Source organism: Vollenhovia emeryi, unplaced genomic scaffold (assembly GCF_000949405.1).
Source record: "Vollenhovia emeryi isolate VEMERY1.0 unplaced genomic scaffold, V.emery_V1.0 DF939409.1, whole genome shotgun sequence".
Classification (NCBI taxonomy): domain Eukaryota; kingdom Metazoa; phylum Arthropoda; class Insecta; order Hymenoptera; family Formicidae; genus Vollenhovia; species Vollenhovia emeryi.
The window spans coordinates 54,508-70,743 of NW_011966957.1; the positions used below are offsets into that span (position 1 = coordinate 54,508).

At 30.2% G+C, this 16,236-nt stretch overlaps 3 protein-coding genes across 4 annotated transcripts in view; all 3 read left to right on the forward strand.

Moving 5' to 3' along the window:
* The window catches only part of LOC105557884 (odorant receptor 49b-like), an 8,663-nt gene extending 5,821 nt beyond the window's left edge, over positions 1-2,842 (forward strand). Inside the window, exons 3-4 of the mRNA XM_012005267.1 lie at positions 831-963; positions 2,226-2,842. Coding sequence (XP_011860657.1) covers positions 831-963; positions 2,226-2,279 — 187 coding nt within the window. The 3' untranslated portion in view covers positions 2,280-2,842. The remainder of the gene's footprint in view (positions 1-830; positions 964-2,225) is intronic.
* Positions 2,843-5,536: 2,694 nt separating this feature from the next.
* Positions 5,537-9,342, forward strand: LOC105557883. Of its 2 annotated transcripts, XM_012005266.1 has the most exons (8): positions 5,537-5,570; positions 5,728-5,845; positions 6,186-6,264; positions 6,368-6,484; positions 6,810-6,900; positions 7,753-7,889; positions 8,104-8,236; positions 8,667-9,342. In XM_012005266.1, exons 3-8 carry the CDS (start codon positions 6,215-6,217, stop codon positions 8,721-8,723), a joined length of 585 nt encoding a protein of 194 aa, XP_011860656.1. In that variant the 5' UTR covers positions 5,537-5,570; positions 5,728-5,845; positions 6,186-6,214; the 3' UTR covers positions 8,724-9,342. The 2 variants fall into 2 exon arrangements, with proteins under 2 accessions (XP_011860656.1, XP_011860655.1); XM_012005265.1 differs by lacking the exons at positions 5,537-5,570; positions 5,728-5,845 and having other exon boundaries at positions 5,981-6,264.
* A 2,310-nt stretch (positions 9,343-11,652) lies between these two features.
* The window catches only part of LOC105557882, an 11,663-nt gene continuing 7,079 nt past the window's right edge, over positions 11,653-16,236 (forward strand). Inside the window, exons 1-5 of the mRNA XM_012005263.1 lie at positions 11,653-11,724; positions 12,225-12,341; positions 12,410-12,500; positions 12,855-12,988; positions 13,184-13,316. Coding sequence (XP_011860653.1) covers positions 12,244-12,341; positions 12,410-12,500; positions 12,855-12,988; positions 13,184-13,316 — 456 coding nt within the window. The 5' untranslated portion in view covers positions 11,653-11,724; positions 12,225-12,243. The remainder of the gene's footprint in view (positions 11,725-12,224; positions 12,342-12,409; positions 12,501-12,854; positions 12,989-13,183; positions 13,317-16,236) is intronic.

A 16,236-nucleotide genomic window follows, 5' to 3' on the forward strand; every position in this document is an offset into this window, starting at 1 on the left:
TAAATGTGAATGAGCACATAAGGAGTAGTAGATCAAATTCGGCATTCAGAAAAAAATGATACATTTGTAGGATATTCTAGCGGTGAATCTCATCTGAAGCTTGTCACTCTCTGTGTGAGAATTTTTTCTGCACGGATTATATGCATAGATCTTACATATACATATACATGGACAGGTCCGTATTTCTCTCTCGACAAGTGTCCGGAAATATATTTTGCGCATGCGTGCACATATTATGTTGTACATTGAGTGATGATTGAATGAATTTGTTTCCACACATGCGCAATACAATTTTCACTTCCATCCATTTTGAGAGAGAGAAGGGGGGAGGGAGAGAGCGAGAGAGAGAGAAGTACTAAAAAAAAGTCTGTATCCTTATCCCTCTAACCTCCTGCCGACACTGCTTCCAATGCAGAAACCATAGCAATTGTCGGTCCATATCTATAAAGTCTATGATTATACGTCGTTTATCACTCCAGGCTTTAGCTACATGATGCCCACGCCTTTAGCTACATGATGCTCATCGTTGTTTGCAGACCTAACAATTTAATAAACTATATTATGTGTCTGCCGAGTACGGCCTATAATTTTTCGAGCGCTTATTAACTCAGACATTTTTGTTAACAAGTCACTTAACTATGGCGATTTTGCAAAATGGTCCGTACATAACTATTCTTCTTCAGTTTGACCCAATCTACCATCACATTTGGTTGGTCACTAAAGAATTTTAGATGCTCTGTACATGTATCCAAGAGTCAAACATTTGATCGTTATCGTTTACAATCATTAATTGTTATACTTACAATCATTAATTTGTCATTATTTTGCAGATATAATGTTCGGTGGTACATGGCTCCATTACATGTCCAGAAAATGATATTGTTTCTATTGCTAAGACGCACTAAAACCTTTCATATACTTATTGGTGGAATATTTGTTGCATGCATGGAAAGTGCCGTTACGGTAAGAGATATATATTATACAGGGTTTTCCACTGTGCTCTGACCGCCGTTCACGGGAAGGTAGAGGGAACTAAGACAAGCTGAAAGATCCTCTACCATTTTGTAATTGGAGCCATAGTTATCGAGGTATTGATTATCAAAACTTGTTGTATTAGCCTGACCTACTGCTCGTTTACTGCTGCCCATCCACCGCTTAAGCCTATCACACAATAGGAAAGCACAGGCAATAGAAATAGGGAATAACACAGACAACAGAAATAATTAAATTCTAACTTACCAGAAACCGTGTATCGACACACAATGGAATATGAAATAGGGCATAGGCTATAGGAACAGAATTTCCGACGCGTTGGATTTCTGTTCCCTATTCCCTGTACGTGATCTACCTGACCAATCACAGTTGAGACTCTCGGACAGGCACGTAGTTTCAAAAAGCAGATGATTGGACAGCACTCTTATTGCGAATAAATCATTGTGTCTTGGCATTACATAGGTTGCTATTCCGTATTTCTATTTCTTATTTCTATTGCCTGTGCTTTCCTATTTTGTGATAGGAATTACGCGACGAGCAGGGGCGCGCCTTCCCAACCCTGGCCAAGCACCGTTTCGAGCGGCAATCGATGGACGGACGCATCTTGTCGCGCGCTTACATTTGGCAGTAGGTCGAGCTAATACGGCGATTTTTGATAATCAATATCGCGATAACTATTGCTCCAATTGCAAAATGGTAGAGGATTTTTTGTTTGTCTTACTCCCCTCTACTTTTCCGTGAATGGTGGTCAGAGCACTGCGTGCAAACACCCTGTATATTATGATTTATAGTAAAAACTGTTATGTCCAAGAATATAATTGACAATAACATTAATAGTTATTTGTAATTTGAAAATCACGTTTTAGATAACATAAACTATAAAAAGAAGTTTTAATGTACAATAATTTTATATAAAATATTATATTTTATACAAAATATAAAAACAAAATAAAATGCTATAATAACAATAACCAAATGCTAACTAACAGTTTCGTAGAGTTAAAAATAGAACAGAGCATAAAGAAAATTGATAAAATTACTAATAATGCATTTGTTTCATTATCATCTCCCAGAAATAATAAATTTGTTTACTTCAAAATGTTATAATTTGATTATCCGAAGAAATCAATTATCTTAACATATTGTTCTCAATTGTCTCTCTAAGAAAAATTCTACTATATCTTTAATATAACTTAGTACAGAATAAAATGAAAAAATACACTTTATTACAGCTACTGAGTACTTCAATATCTTATTTCACTGTTCTCTATTCTATGAAGAAGTAAGAGATTAAATTAAGAATAAGAAAATAATTTGAATACAGAAATGGGAGAAAAGCAGAGAGGCAGTAAAGATAAAAGACAGGAAATATTGTAACAATCTTGCATTTTAGATAAGGTATGTTCAAATATCAAGTTTTCGACGGAAGAAAATTGTTTAAGCAAAATATTGGAATTTCAAATTGTAATAACTGCAAAATATGTAAAGTTGACAATAACGTTAGACACAATAAAAATACTTTGTTATTTAGATTTCATGTAGTTGTTATTTGTGACACATTACAATTTTCCCGTTCAGTTACCGCGATACATATCCTCCATCGAGACCTAATTGTATGAGCGGCGACACTTACAATTATATGTAATGTGAAAAAGTGATGGAGAGAGGGCTCCCAAACCTCACAATCTACTCTGTTTAATTTTTAATGGTGTTTAGTAGTGTCTATTTCCGATATGTTATTATTTCAAATGTACATGATATTATCAATATACAGATAGCTTCCAATAATCTAATTGCTATCTCCACGACAAATAACTGTTGAGAACAATTGCTTTAATAAAAATAATATTGACTCTACTATATATAATAGATTATAGACTAACAATAAGAATAGTATATATACTATAGTATATAAATAAAAAGTATCTGTAAAATTATATACATATAATACTATCTGCAAAAATGTTACAAAATTGTATTAGAAACCATCCAAAACATCATATGCAAATGCGCTTAGAACCTTTTGGATTAAAGATTTCAAGGATATCAACTATCACAAGCAAAATAGCTCGGTAAATATTTACCGAAAAGATACTTATTCTACAGCACTGTTAAAAAATAGATGTACGGATGTATTATACGCTCTGATAATAACTTTTTCTTTGAAATTTACAAGTGAAAACGATTAAAAAACTTATAACTCAATGTGCTCTTTTACACACAGTAGCTGATAGTCCTGAAATCTTCAGTTTAAAAAGATCTTAAATGTGAAATTTGGATATTAATGGTTTGGAATGACCTAATAATATATAATTCAATATATGAAACAGTGTTACATAAAATATCGATATGAACATCAATACTTCACCAATGAATTCACTGCTAAGTATAAGATTGAGTGACCGACGCTTTTCTAAAGAATCAAGTGTTCTTTGCGAGAGTATGCAATAGAATGAAGTAGAATTCACACAGTGAAAAGTAAACGCGCCTGCGTGACACCTGCGTCTGCGCTCTATGCAAATATTTCACCATATGGGATATAAAGACCTATTAAATATCTTTCGATATTAAATCGATCGTTTAATCGCGCGTTTTTCCTACAAAACAGTGTCGAACTGTAAGTACTTTAATGTGATATTTTTTCTGTCTTGCATTATGGTCTGTTAAGTAATTTACATTAGAATTTACTAAAAGAAAAAGGATGTACAGTAAAATATTCAGTCAATTACAAACGAAAACAGGATAAGTAAACAATTTCCCATTTTTCATGATCAAATGTATTTTCGTGTTTACAGAAATGATTTGTCTTGAGACACAGCATTTCAGACTCAATCGACTTCTTTTGCTCGCGATTGGTTTATGGCCTTACCAGAGATCAAAGCTTGCTCAAGTTCAATTTATTGTACTTTATAGTATTCTTATAACTTTTATTGTATTTCAGGTACGTCTTTATAATTTCTTTTACTCAAAGGAATAAATAATGGAGTAAAATTCAAAGTTTATTACTTACATTATATACATACAAGTCGTGTTTCTTTTACTGTAAATTCTTCAGAATTATTATTTGCAGTTTACAACGTTTATAACTTCAAAATGTACTGCTGATCTTATTACTAAGGTTCTGTCTTCCGCATTTTTCTTTATTTGCTTGGCGATTAAATATAATTCATTTTGGGTTAATGCCGATACTGTAAGTCAAATATTCATTACAGGTCTCATTACAAAATAAATATCTGCGATAAATAGGGGAAAGGTGAATAAGAGTATGTACTTAACAAAACATTTTTGTCTGGAACAAAAATTTATAAGAAAAGTGTATAATAATTTTCTGACATATAAAATAAGTCAAATAATTTGTTAACGTAATTTGTTAATATTGATAAAATTACACACATACACATAAATACACATTATATAGGACAGTATATTACAAAAATTATAAAAATCTACAAAGGCCTACTCTTGTCCAATAAATTGTCTAACGTATGATATCGGGTAAGCATGCAACTCAGAATTTAACATTAATTATATATTAATCTTTATCCTTCATAACAGAACGGAGTTCATCATTGATTACAAATTTTACACCAAATCTAGTCTTTTTCAACATTTTTTCTACATCCTGAACAAAAAATTTTACCTGAAAATGTTAATGGATGTTAAAATGTTCCTTTACCAACGTCTTGTACATTTTATGTTTCTCTGTTCTGTTGAGACGTTATATTTTTTTCTCGTCTTTGTTGCCTTTTTTCTTGCAATTTATTTTTATTATTTGGTAATTAATTTTTTAAGAGAGAACATGAGATTAATTTCTGATTTTGGCGATGTTTCTTAGTTTTCAAATTACATTTAGGTTATCGATTTATATCAGAAACAGTACCTATAACAGAAATATTTACAATTTCATTATCATTATGATCACTTAGTTCTTTTCAGTTTTAGATCATAACTGAAATGATCTCCAAAACATGCAAATTAGGGAGATCATTTATTTCGCAATCTAATATCCAATATCATATTTTTCAGCATGATTAATTATTTCTATCAGTGTAAAATTAGCCTAATTATTTTTAGAAGTAATTATTTTTTTACGACAAAATCATTACATATTTATTGATTACATATTTATTACGGCAAAACTAAAAATATGACGGTCGAAAGTCTAGAGTATAAATATTTTTGACTTTCAAAGTATATTACGTACTCTTAGACGATATTGAAATTATATTTACAATATACATATATGTAAATAGCTTCATTTAAGCTTCACAAATAATTTGATAAATGTTTGCAAATACACAGTGATAAAAAACATTTTAATTCTACTATTTAATAGATATTAAGAAAAAAATTATTTTGTAACTAATAATAAAATGTGTGAGACGTTTTGTATTAATAATAAAACAATTACACAAAACAATCTGGAACGCAACACACACAAAGAGTTGTAATAATATTTCATATATAATAAAATATTTATGTACTTTCAGTTTTCAAACATAATCAAACGATATAATCAATTTTCTACAACTTAACACACATTGATAGAACTTCCTTAGATGATACAATGATGTCAAGTAAACGATTACTATCCATAATATATCAAGATATTAACCATACATATTTTTAATCATCCTTACCCTATATCTTTGAACAATATATTTATAAAAATACTATATACAAAAGTATTTATAAATTGATCAGAAAATACATAAAATGTTATTGATGTGATAGATGAGGTTTTCACTCGAGCAACTTCAGCATACTTGCAATGAAGTAAAGAATAGAAACGAAATTGCTATTATAGAAAAGTATGGTCGTAAAGGAAAATTTCAAACGATTGGAATTACGTGTAAGACATTATACATTTTGTTATGCATTTCAATGAACTATTAATGTCAGTAAAAACTACATACTACAGAAAAATAATTAATCTCTTTAAATAAATTCTTAAATTCTTGACTTGGGTATTTTGACATTTGTGTATTCTTATATATTTTTCTCAGTATTTGGCTTGTTTAGCTTATTTATTTTTTGCGTCCTGCCAACATGGCCTCATATTATTGGCATAATTCGATCCATGAACAATTCCCGATCACGTCCAGTGATTCAAACTACGACAGAATATTTTATTGCTCAAGAAAGCTGTTTCTATATCATACTTTTACATTCAAATGCAGCTTTGTGTATAGGAATAACTGCAATAGTAGCAACAGGAACAATGCTGATAGCGTATCTTGAACATATTTGTGGAATGCTTAATATCGCCAGGTAAAGTGAATATGATATTTGTTTCATAAGTAAAATTTGTTATTATATAGTCTGTTCCTTAGATCTAGAAAGATTAAGGAATTATAAAAATATTTATTCACAGTTACCGCATTGAGCAGGCAATTACAATTAATATGCACCAAAATGATAACCAAGAGAAAATGGTTATAATTCATAAAAGGATAATCTGTGCGGTAGACATTCATCGTAAAGCTATAGAGTTAGCATAAATCCTACTATACAGGGTGTTCCGCAGTGCTCTGACCGTAGTTCACGGGAAGGTAGAGGGGACTAATTGTAAGACAAACAGAAAGTCCTCTACCATTTTTCAATTGGAGCAATAATTATCGAGATATTGATGATATCCCCTCTACTTTCCTGTGAACGGCGGTAAAAAACTGCGGAATACCTGTATATTGACTGATCTCTTTCACAAGGTTGTACCTCGATTTTACGCAATTTCCAGTTTGCGTAAAATCGAGATACGACGTTGCGAAAGAGATCAATCGATATCTATAATATGCGACTAATATTTATCCCTGAAGGTTTTCTGAAATTTTCATGAAGAATTTTGAGGGATCATATTTTTCTTTAATAGTGGCTGGTATGATTTGCTTATGCAGTACTCTGGTTCAGGTATGATTTATTTTTCACTGTTAAGTATAAAATATAGTTTGTTTTTTTATGAGAAATATTTTTATATTTTTATTATATTGAATTGGCTAGAGAGTAATGTCGAAATTTCGTATTTAAAAACTATTCCATGTTGATATAAAACCAAAGTCACGCTATCCAGTTTAATCGATGTGTTTTCGTCGAATCTATAAAAACGGGTAATGTAACTTTGGTCTAAATAGTGTTCAGTGCTGAATTTCGATATTTTCGGTATCTCCACAATCTCCCACAATATTTTTAACAAAATTTACTTGCTTTTTCCCGTAGAATCCAACCATCTAACATTTTATAGGGGGCTCCGTTTGAAATTGCAAAGTTACCCCCTGCCCCCCTTTAGGGGGGCAAGGAGTAACTTTATATTTATGTAGTTAGAAAGGCCCCTCGAATACATAAAACTTTCTCATGAACAACTTTTTGTTTTGACAAATAGTTTCCGAAATATTCAGCTGTTAAGAGTTATGTGGGCTACTCTGTATTTTATTCGTCAGAGACAATACTTTGTATTGAAAAACACAAAAACGCCATTTACTGCAAACCATTTACATTTTAGATAAAACAATATTAAGATTGAAACTGTTCGCTTGTTTTTCTTTACAAACATAAACTTCTTACATTAATCATATACTTGTAGATACACATATTTCACAAAATGTCAACAATGTTATAAAATTTTCTAGCGTAGTATAAGCAATTTTAATAAAAATAGATTATGTAATGCATATTAATTATTTTCAAGAATTATAGGACAAAATTATATTTTTATCATATAAGAAATTAAAATAACACACATAACGTATGTTTCATATTTTTCAGATTGCGTTGTACAAAAATACCATAGAGCAACTTATGACACCGTTCTTAATGTTAAGTGTCCTCTATGTATATATGTTTTTATCAAATCATACTGCACAGAAAATTACAGATCACAATGAATACGTATTTGCTACAGTGTAAGAAACATTTAAGTTGCATGTTTATATTATACTCAAATAGTTCCTTTGCAAAATATTGTAATAAAAGTAAAAAATGTAATATTCAAGTTAATGAAACTATTATATTTAAAAGTAATATTCTTAGAACAAATATGTAGGTAAACCAAGACAGTTATTAAAAATGTCTTCATCTTTTTCAAATTGAAAATATTAATTTGTCATTATTTTCTAGATACAATGTTCCGTGGTATATAGCTCCGTTACAAATACAAAAAATGATGTTATTCTTGTTGCAAAAGGGCACTAAGGCTTTTCATTTAATCCTCGGTGGAATATTTATTGTGTCCATGGAAAGTGCCGCTACGGTAATATATGTATATCAATTCAATAAAATTTTTTATTAACGCCACGAATATTGTTTTATTGAAAATAATGTTTATTCTTTTTAACATTTTTGCAACTTTAGCATTATGTTTTGAATGAGCCATAGAGAGAAAGTTGTTCTTTAACAAAATTATTAAGAAAAAATGTAAACTAGCAGTTCAGCAAAGTTAAAGATGAAGTAAAGAACAAAGAAAAAATTTTAATTATAGCTATATTTTCTATTTTCCATTTTCAGTTAAAGAATATCATGTAAAAAAAAACTTTCTTTACTTGAAAATTTAATCGCTCGAATATTCAAAAAATTAATTATACAAACATTATTGTCCTTTCATTAATTTAAACAGCAGATGTTCATTAAACTTTTAATACAGTTTATCACAAAATAATGCAAAAAGATACATTTTGTTGCAGTTGATGGGTACTTCTATATCCTACTTTACTGTTTTTTATTCTATGTGGAAGAATTAAGAAAATAAAACAGTATTGGTAAAATAATTAAGATCAAATTTATATACAAAAGAAAACAGCATGAAGGTGAAAGGGAAAGGTAAAGAACAAAGATGTAGAAAAGAAGAAGTTGTTGAATTGATTAAGACCATCCGGTCCTTATGCTTCAGATAGTCCTGTTAAATATCATTTCGACAAGTATATAGAAAGTTATTATTGTTCAAATAAAAAGTAGACATATTCTAACTTGTTATAAGTACAAAATTAAATATATGCATGTACATACAATATAAAATTTTATCGTTTCTATTAAATTGTTTCTAAGAAACAATTCTAAGAAAAGAATAGTATTTACTACGCTTGCACAGAAACAGCCCTTGGACTTCGGCCGTGTCAAACTTCTTTTAAAGAAGGTGTCGCAAAGCGATTTTCTAATAACGTATTTTGTAAGTAAATGCTGTGAATATTTATCTCTGAGCGTCTTGACGAACGGACACGTATGGTACACTTTCAGGCTGTATTGTATTTCGTGCGGATAAATGTTTCTGTGTTCCCCATAAATATGGGGAACATAGAACAAATGTGAGTATTCATTCACTCGTGGTCCCGGAAATGTGCGGGTGAGAGAGAGAGAGAGAGAGAGAGAGAGAGAGAGAGAGAGAGAGAGAGAGAGAGAGAGAGAAGCGGAAAGAGGAAAGAAAGGAAAGGAAGAAGGGGAGGGGGAGAGAGAGCGCAACATCTTTTGGAGGCTTGTCCGGGATCGTGAGAAAAAGTTCCATGGTTACGATAAAGAGGAAACAGCGATAAAGAAGTCTCTGATATCCAGACTATGGCTCTCCAGGCTGCGCTGCAAAAGGTGCATCATGCGAAGGAAACAGACATGTCGGGAGAAGGAAATCACGGCAATATTTCGCTAGCGACAAGGCGTTGCAGTTTTTACGGGACAGACTACAGCTAAATTCTTCTAGAAAAAGTAATATTTATTAATCAGGAGTTGGAAGTTGCAAACGCGGGCGATGAGGATACGAGCGCAGTTTTTGGTATATAAACTTAAGCCCAATGTCTTTGAACGGAACGGTTTCGCTGCAAGAGTTCTCTCACAATCAGTGTAATTTAATTGTGCGTACAAACAACTGAAACAACACTACGAGATCGCTTGACGATTGCTTCTTTAAAGGCACGGCTAAAGTTCTATAACCGTCTCTGTGTGGGCAAAACAATAAAATAATATTTTGGAGATGTGGTCCTATTTAATAAAATACAAAAAGAATGCTATTTATAATCGGTTTTCTTCCCCAAATATAATCAATAAATATATTAATTGTTAATAAATATATAATTTAAAGCTAAAAATTTATTTTTTGGTATTTATATATTCCTGACACTTGTGTATTTCACATACAAAAAACTTCCATCAAATTGATCCACACAATGCATAATTTACAAACAATGTTAGCGTAAGGACTGTTTGATAGGAAACAATAATGATTATCGTGTAAAGAAACAAGGTCAATATATTGTAGCATTATATGTATGTAACATTAAATGTATGTAACATAGAGAAAATATCTGTCAAATACATAGTATCAAATAAAAAACTCAACAACTTATTAATAGATATTAATGCTTTATCATCAATGAACTCACAGCTACTATATTAGATTGATTGACGCTTTGCTAAAGATTCAAATACTCCTTATCAAGATGCGCACTAGAATGTAACATATTTACTGTTACGTCCATTAGATTGAGAGTGCGTCAGGAGATGAGAGGCGTCTCCAAGCTAACAGAAGCAGATAAACAAAATTATTGATTGAGAGTTGTTCTCGTTCTTGGCTTCTGTACGCACGGATTGCAATTAAAAAGAGTACGCTTTTCCGCTTATCCAGTGTTTTATTATTTAAGCAAGTGCGTGAGCGTGCCACAAGCCAAGCGAGCTCCCCTTTTGTAATCCGTGGCGCGCGCGACAATACTGTACAATACGTTTCTGAAAAGGCTTGAATGCGCCTGCGCGACTTTTGATCAAGTTTCTGTGCGCAAATATTTCTCTGTGAGATATACACATCTGTTAAATTAGTTTCGGCATAAAATCGATAGTTTAATCATACATTGCTCCCTTCAAAACGATGTTAAACCGTAAATATTTTAGTCTTGTGATATTTTGTTCCATTTTGCATTTACTTACATTAAGTAATTTATGTTGGAATTAAAGTTCAAAGAGAAAAATTGTGAAATATTCAGTCACGTCGAGAAGGTATGAGTGACTAGTTTCTTAGTTTTCAACGAACAAATGTACTCGTATTTCCATGATCGCAGAGATGAATTCTCTGGAGGCACAACATTTTAAGATCAATCGATTTCTTTTGCTTGCAATTGGTTTATGGCCCTTTCAGAAATCAAAGTTTACTCAAGTTCAATTTATTGTATTTTTTAGCATTCTTATAACTTTCATTATATTTCAGGTACGTCTTCATAAATTACTATTCTTATCATGTAGAAAAGAAACGAATAAAATTACATAATATTTGCAAATATGCAATTTTTATAAAATGTTTTTTTTAATGTTTACAAGTTTTTACAATATAATAGCTAAGGAAAGAATTCATAGTTTATTAATCACATTAAGAAGTGATGTTTCTTTTAATAAAATTTTCTAGATATAGTTATTATTTGCAGTTTACAACATTTATAACTTCAGATTGTACAGCAGATCACATTATCAAGGTTGTGTCTATTACATTTTTCTGTAGTTGCTTAGCGATTAAATATAATTCATTCTGGATTAATGCCAATACTGTAAGTCGAAAATGTATTACAATCTCGTCCAGATAATTTAATGAATGAATCTTTGCACTCTTACACTTCATTATCTTATAAAGACATAAAATATTATTGTTATGATAGATAAAATTGTTACTGGACCAACTTCAATGTTCATATAACAAATTAAAAAACGGAAACGAAATTGCTATTATAGCAAAGTACAGCAGCATAGCACAATTACAAACTACTACACTTACGAGTAAGTCAATGTCAATCAAGTTATGTTTCTTATGTATACGATTTAATGGATCACTAGTAGCAGAAAAATTATATAATGCGAAAAGATGATTAACTTTTGTGTATATAAGTAATTAATGTTTACATATTATTTGTTCTGATAGTATTTGGTGCTAGCGGCCTACTTATTATTATTATTTTGCCAGTATGGCCTAATATTATCAGCGTACTTCTACCCTTAAACATTTCCCGACCACATCCACAGATTTACGTTACGACAGAATATTTTATTGATCAAGAAAACTATTTGTATTTAATTTTATTACATTCAAATGTAGCTCTTTGTATAGGGGCAACTGCATTGTTAGCAACGGGAACAACGTTGCTCGCGTATTTCAAATATATCTGTGGAATGTTTAACATTGCCAGGTAGAAACAGAATATTATATACACCTAAGTGAAATCTCTTCATTAGATCGAATTAAAAGAATGTTTAAGGCACTACAAAAAATTTACTTATAGTTACCGTATTGAAAAGGCCATGATGATTAATATGCAGCAAAAGGTTAACGAAGAGAAAATGATTATAATTTATAAAGGAATAATCTATGGGATAGATATTCATCGCAAAGCTATAGAGTTAGTATATGTGTCTCTACAATATCTGTTTAACATAGTATTATATTAATATTTTTCTTATTCTTAAGGTTCTCTCAATTTTTCATAAGGGACTTTCAGGGATCATTCTTCTTTTTAATAGTGACCGGTGTTATTTCCTTAAGCACCTGCCTTGTTTGTGTAAGTTGTATTGTTTTAATTAAATATATTTCTGTAAAAAATATTTGTTATAATTAAAATTAATTACGAAATTCGATCTTTATTTACAATAGAATGATACAGAGAAAAATAGTTTTTCTTGTGATACGAATATATGGAGTCACTTAAAAAATTATTTGTTTGTCTTACTTTACAAATATAAACTACATGCGCTTATGCATTTTACATGATATAACATAATATAATATACCATAAACTATTTAAACAAATTATTCATGTATAATCTATAATGTGTTCTAAAATATTATAGAAAAATTATTAAATCTTTTATGTATAAGAAACTGAGAAAAATAACTCAAGTTTGATTTTTTTCAGATTGTATCCGTTGATAATATTGAGGAGGCTTTTCCTTTTATTATAATATTGTTTACTCTGAACACATATTTGCTCATGTCTAACTACGTTGCACAAGAAGTTACTGATCACAATAATCACGTATTTACTACTGTGTAAGATCTCTTTTTTGTACAATATAATAACATATAAATATATAATATATTCTCCCTTCTGCGTCATTGAGAGAGATTTTATACCAAAGTGAAAGTTAATATTAAAATTTAAAGCAATATATAGATTCAACAAAAGTTATTTATAAATTCGTTCATCTTACGTATTCTCTTAATTATTATCTGTTTATTTTATAGATATAACGTTCAATGGTATGTAGCACCTTTACGCATACAGAAAATGTTATTGTTTCTGTTACAAAGAGGTACTAAAGCTTTTAATTTGAATCTCGGTGGGTTGTTTGTGGGATCTTTAGAATCCGCAGCCACGGTAAAAAATATATTATGTATTATGAAAAATATGCCAATCAAAAGATTTTTCGAAACAAATTTATTACAGCTAGCAAGTGCTTCGATTTCTTATTTCACTGTTCTATATTCTACACGAAATGGCCTACATTGACGTAATCAAGCCTTATTAAAATTGATTAACTGAAATTAATCGAAGTTTACAATTCAGATACCTGAGATATTAACAATTTTTTACAAACAAAAAAGAAATTTAAACCAAAGAGAAAACAAATGAAATTTAATATAATTAATAAAACTAAAAATAAAACTGAAAATTAATAGCAACATTATATGTAACGTAAGTATTTTTCTAATGTTATGTGTTACTGGTAGTATAAATAATAATATTCTAATTAAATTACGAAAGAAAAACAAAACTTACGAAAAAAGTTATTATAAGAAATATCCTCTTTGAAATAGAACTATTAATAAAAATTAGTGGTGTTCGTAGCAAAAAGAAATATGAGCTACTCTAAAATGAGTTAAAAATCCAAGTTTAAATTTGACCAAAAAATTGTTGGTTCTATTTGACCGCTGCCTCTCCGAAGAAAGTGGCAACCCACACTAAGAGTATATAAACACTCTTCTATCGGAAGATTCCATATATCTGATGCACAGTTACATGCAGAGAGGTTACACACTCAAATTGCATGGCGCGATTGGCTTATCATCTATCCGTTTAAAAAATTCTGTGATTTATGAAACTTCTAGGAAGTCCTACATAGATTATGCTTGCGTTCGTTTTCTCCCACTGGGAGCATAAACTATACTGAAACTCTATAGTTTACGTTACGTAAATTATAGACTTTCAGTATAGTTTATGCTCCCGGTGGGAGAAAACGAACGCAGGCTATAGCGCTGAGGATAAATAAATAAATGAATAAACATATTCTTGAATTTTTAATTATTTTTAATATTGTGTTTTTTCCAAGTTATATTTTAAGTTTAAAAGGGAGTTAAAATAATTTTAACACGCGGTTCACTTCTAAAAGTCAAACTCAGAAAAGAGGTAAATTGCATAAGAGTAAACGTTTAACTGAGAAGATTAAAAAATTAACCTAACTAATAAACAACCTCCAAAAAAAGTAAAAGTTTAAGAAATAGAATTTAGCAAATACAAATATATACAAACGACTATTTCCAACAAGAAATTACATGATATTTACCAGTAAAGTTAAAACGTTATACAGAAAAGGGTTAAACTGCACCTGTGTAGTTTATTGTCGTCCATGTTTTGTCACGCAGTATTACCTTAGGGGAAATAAACATCTGTTCCATTATTGCCATTTCCGGATCGATCATATGTCTCTTCTCGAAGGTGTAAATTGCCAAGTGTGTCGATCTCACGATGGTATTTTATTTGTTTTGCGTTGTATTTAAGTTAAATTAGATAATTCGGTTAAAAATTTAAATAAAAAGAAACAGCTACAATAATAGCTAACATTCAATCGACACACACAGGGAAAAGAATACGCGGAGCAAACACTTTCCTCTCAAATGTACAAGTATATCAATGTTTATAAAAAAATGATCTATATTGACTCTTTACATACGAGCTTCAATCGGTTTTTATTGCTCATAGTAGGTTTGTGGCCTTATCAGCGATCTACACTCGTTCGAATTCAATTAATTATACTTACTGGTATTTTTACGAGTTTTATTCTATTTCAGGTACGTTAATTTTTTAATTGTATTAGTATACAGTTATATTGTTATATAACACAAAATTATGAAACTTTAACTTCTAGCAATTTGAACATTGTAATTAAATATATTGAAAACTTCCAACATTATTATTGTAATCTTTGTGTTTGCGGTGTTTTACTTTAATCTTCTTTCAATTTACAATTAAAAACATCAAAGATAAAATTATAATTATATTATAATAAAAAATTATTTAACTGTAATCATGTTAAATTCAATTTTTTCTGCCTTTCTGTATAAAATTATTATAAATTAACAAATAATCAGTAATTATAAGCTAATCATTTTTTTAAACATAAGAAGAAATAATTTTAATAAAATCTGTTGAAATTAATTAAGATAAATAAAATTACTTTTTGCAGTTTACAGTGTTTATGAGTGTAAAATGTACTTCGGATTTAATTGTCAACGTCCTCTTTTCTGCATACTGTTCCTCTTGCAAAGAAATACCAAGAAGTTCAATGTGAAAGTTGGTGGAATATTCGTGGGATCATTAGAAGGTGCTGGTACGGTAAGAAAAATCTTTTAAGAAATATCTTTTAAACGTATTACATGTAAAATATATTTTAGATGAAGCAAGATAGAAAAGTTATATTTTATTACAGTTGTTAAGTACCGTAGTGTCGTACTTCATTGTTCTTCATTCTACACGGAATTGATGTAAAACAGCTCAACCAATAGTGTAGTGGAATAAAAATAATAAACTAATTCATTCATTAAACATGAAATATATGTATATTATAATCTAGAAATTTGTCTTGAATGGTAATCTTGATGGAATTATAAGGACTTTTGAACTCTGGACTCTAAGAAAATACAAAAGTGTGTGACGTAATAGTGTTTATAGTGAGTTTTTAATAATAAATTAATAACATCAATGATTTTTATTGACCGTATCTGGCAATTAAAATTCTTATTGCGAAAAATATTACCCCAACCAGGATTCGAACCTGGGACCTCCCTCAATCCGTGCGGGCGTCTTAACCAGCTCGACCACTGGGGCTGTAGGTAATATTGTTCGCAATAACATATATTAGTTAAGATGTTGTTTACGCGTCTATTTCGACTTTTTCGGAACAGTGCGTCGATACGGGTTGTCGACCATACACTGAACTGTCGAAACGCGATTTGAAATCCGCGATCCGAAAAAGTCGAAATAGACGCGTAAACAACATCTTAACTAATATATGTTATTG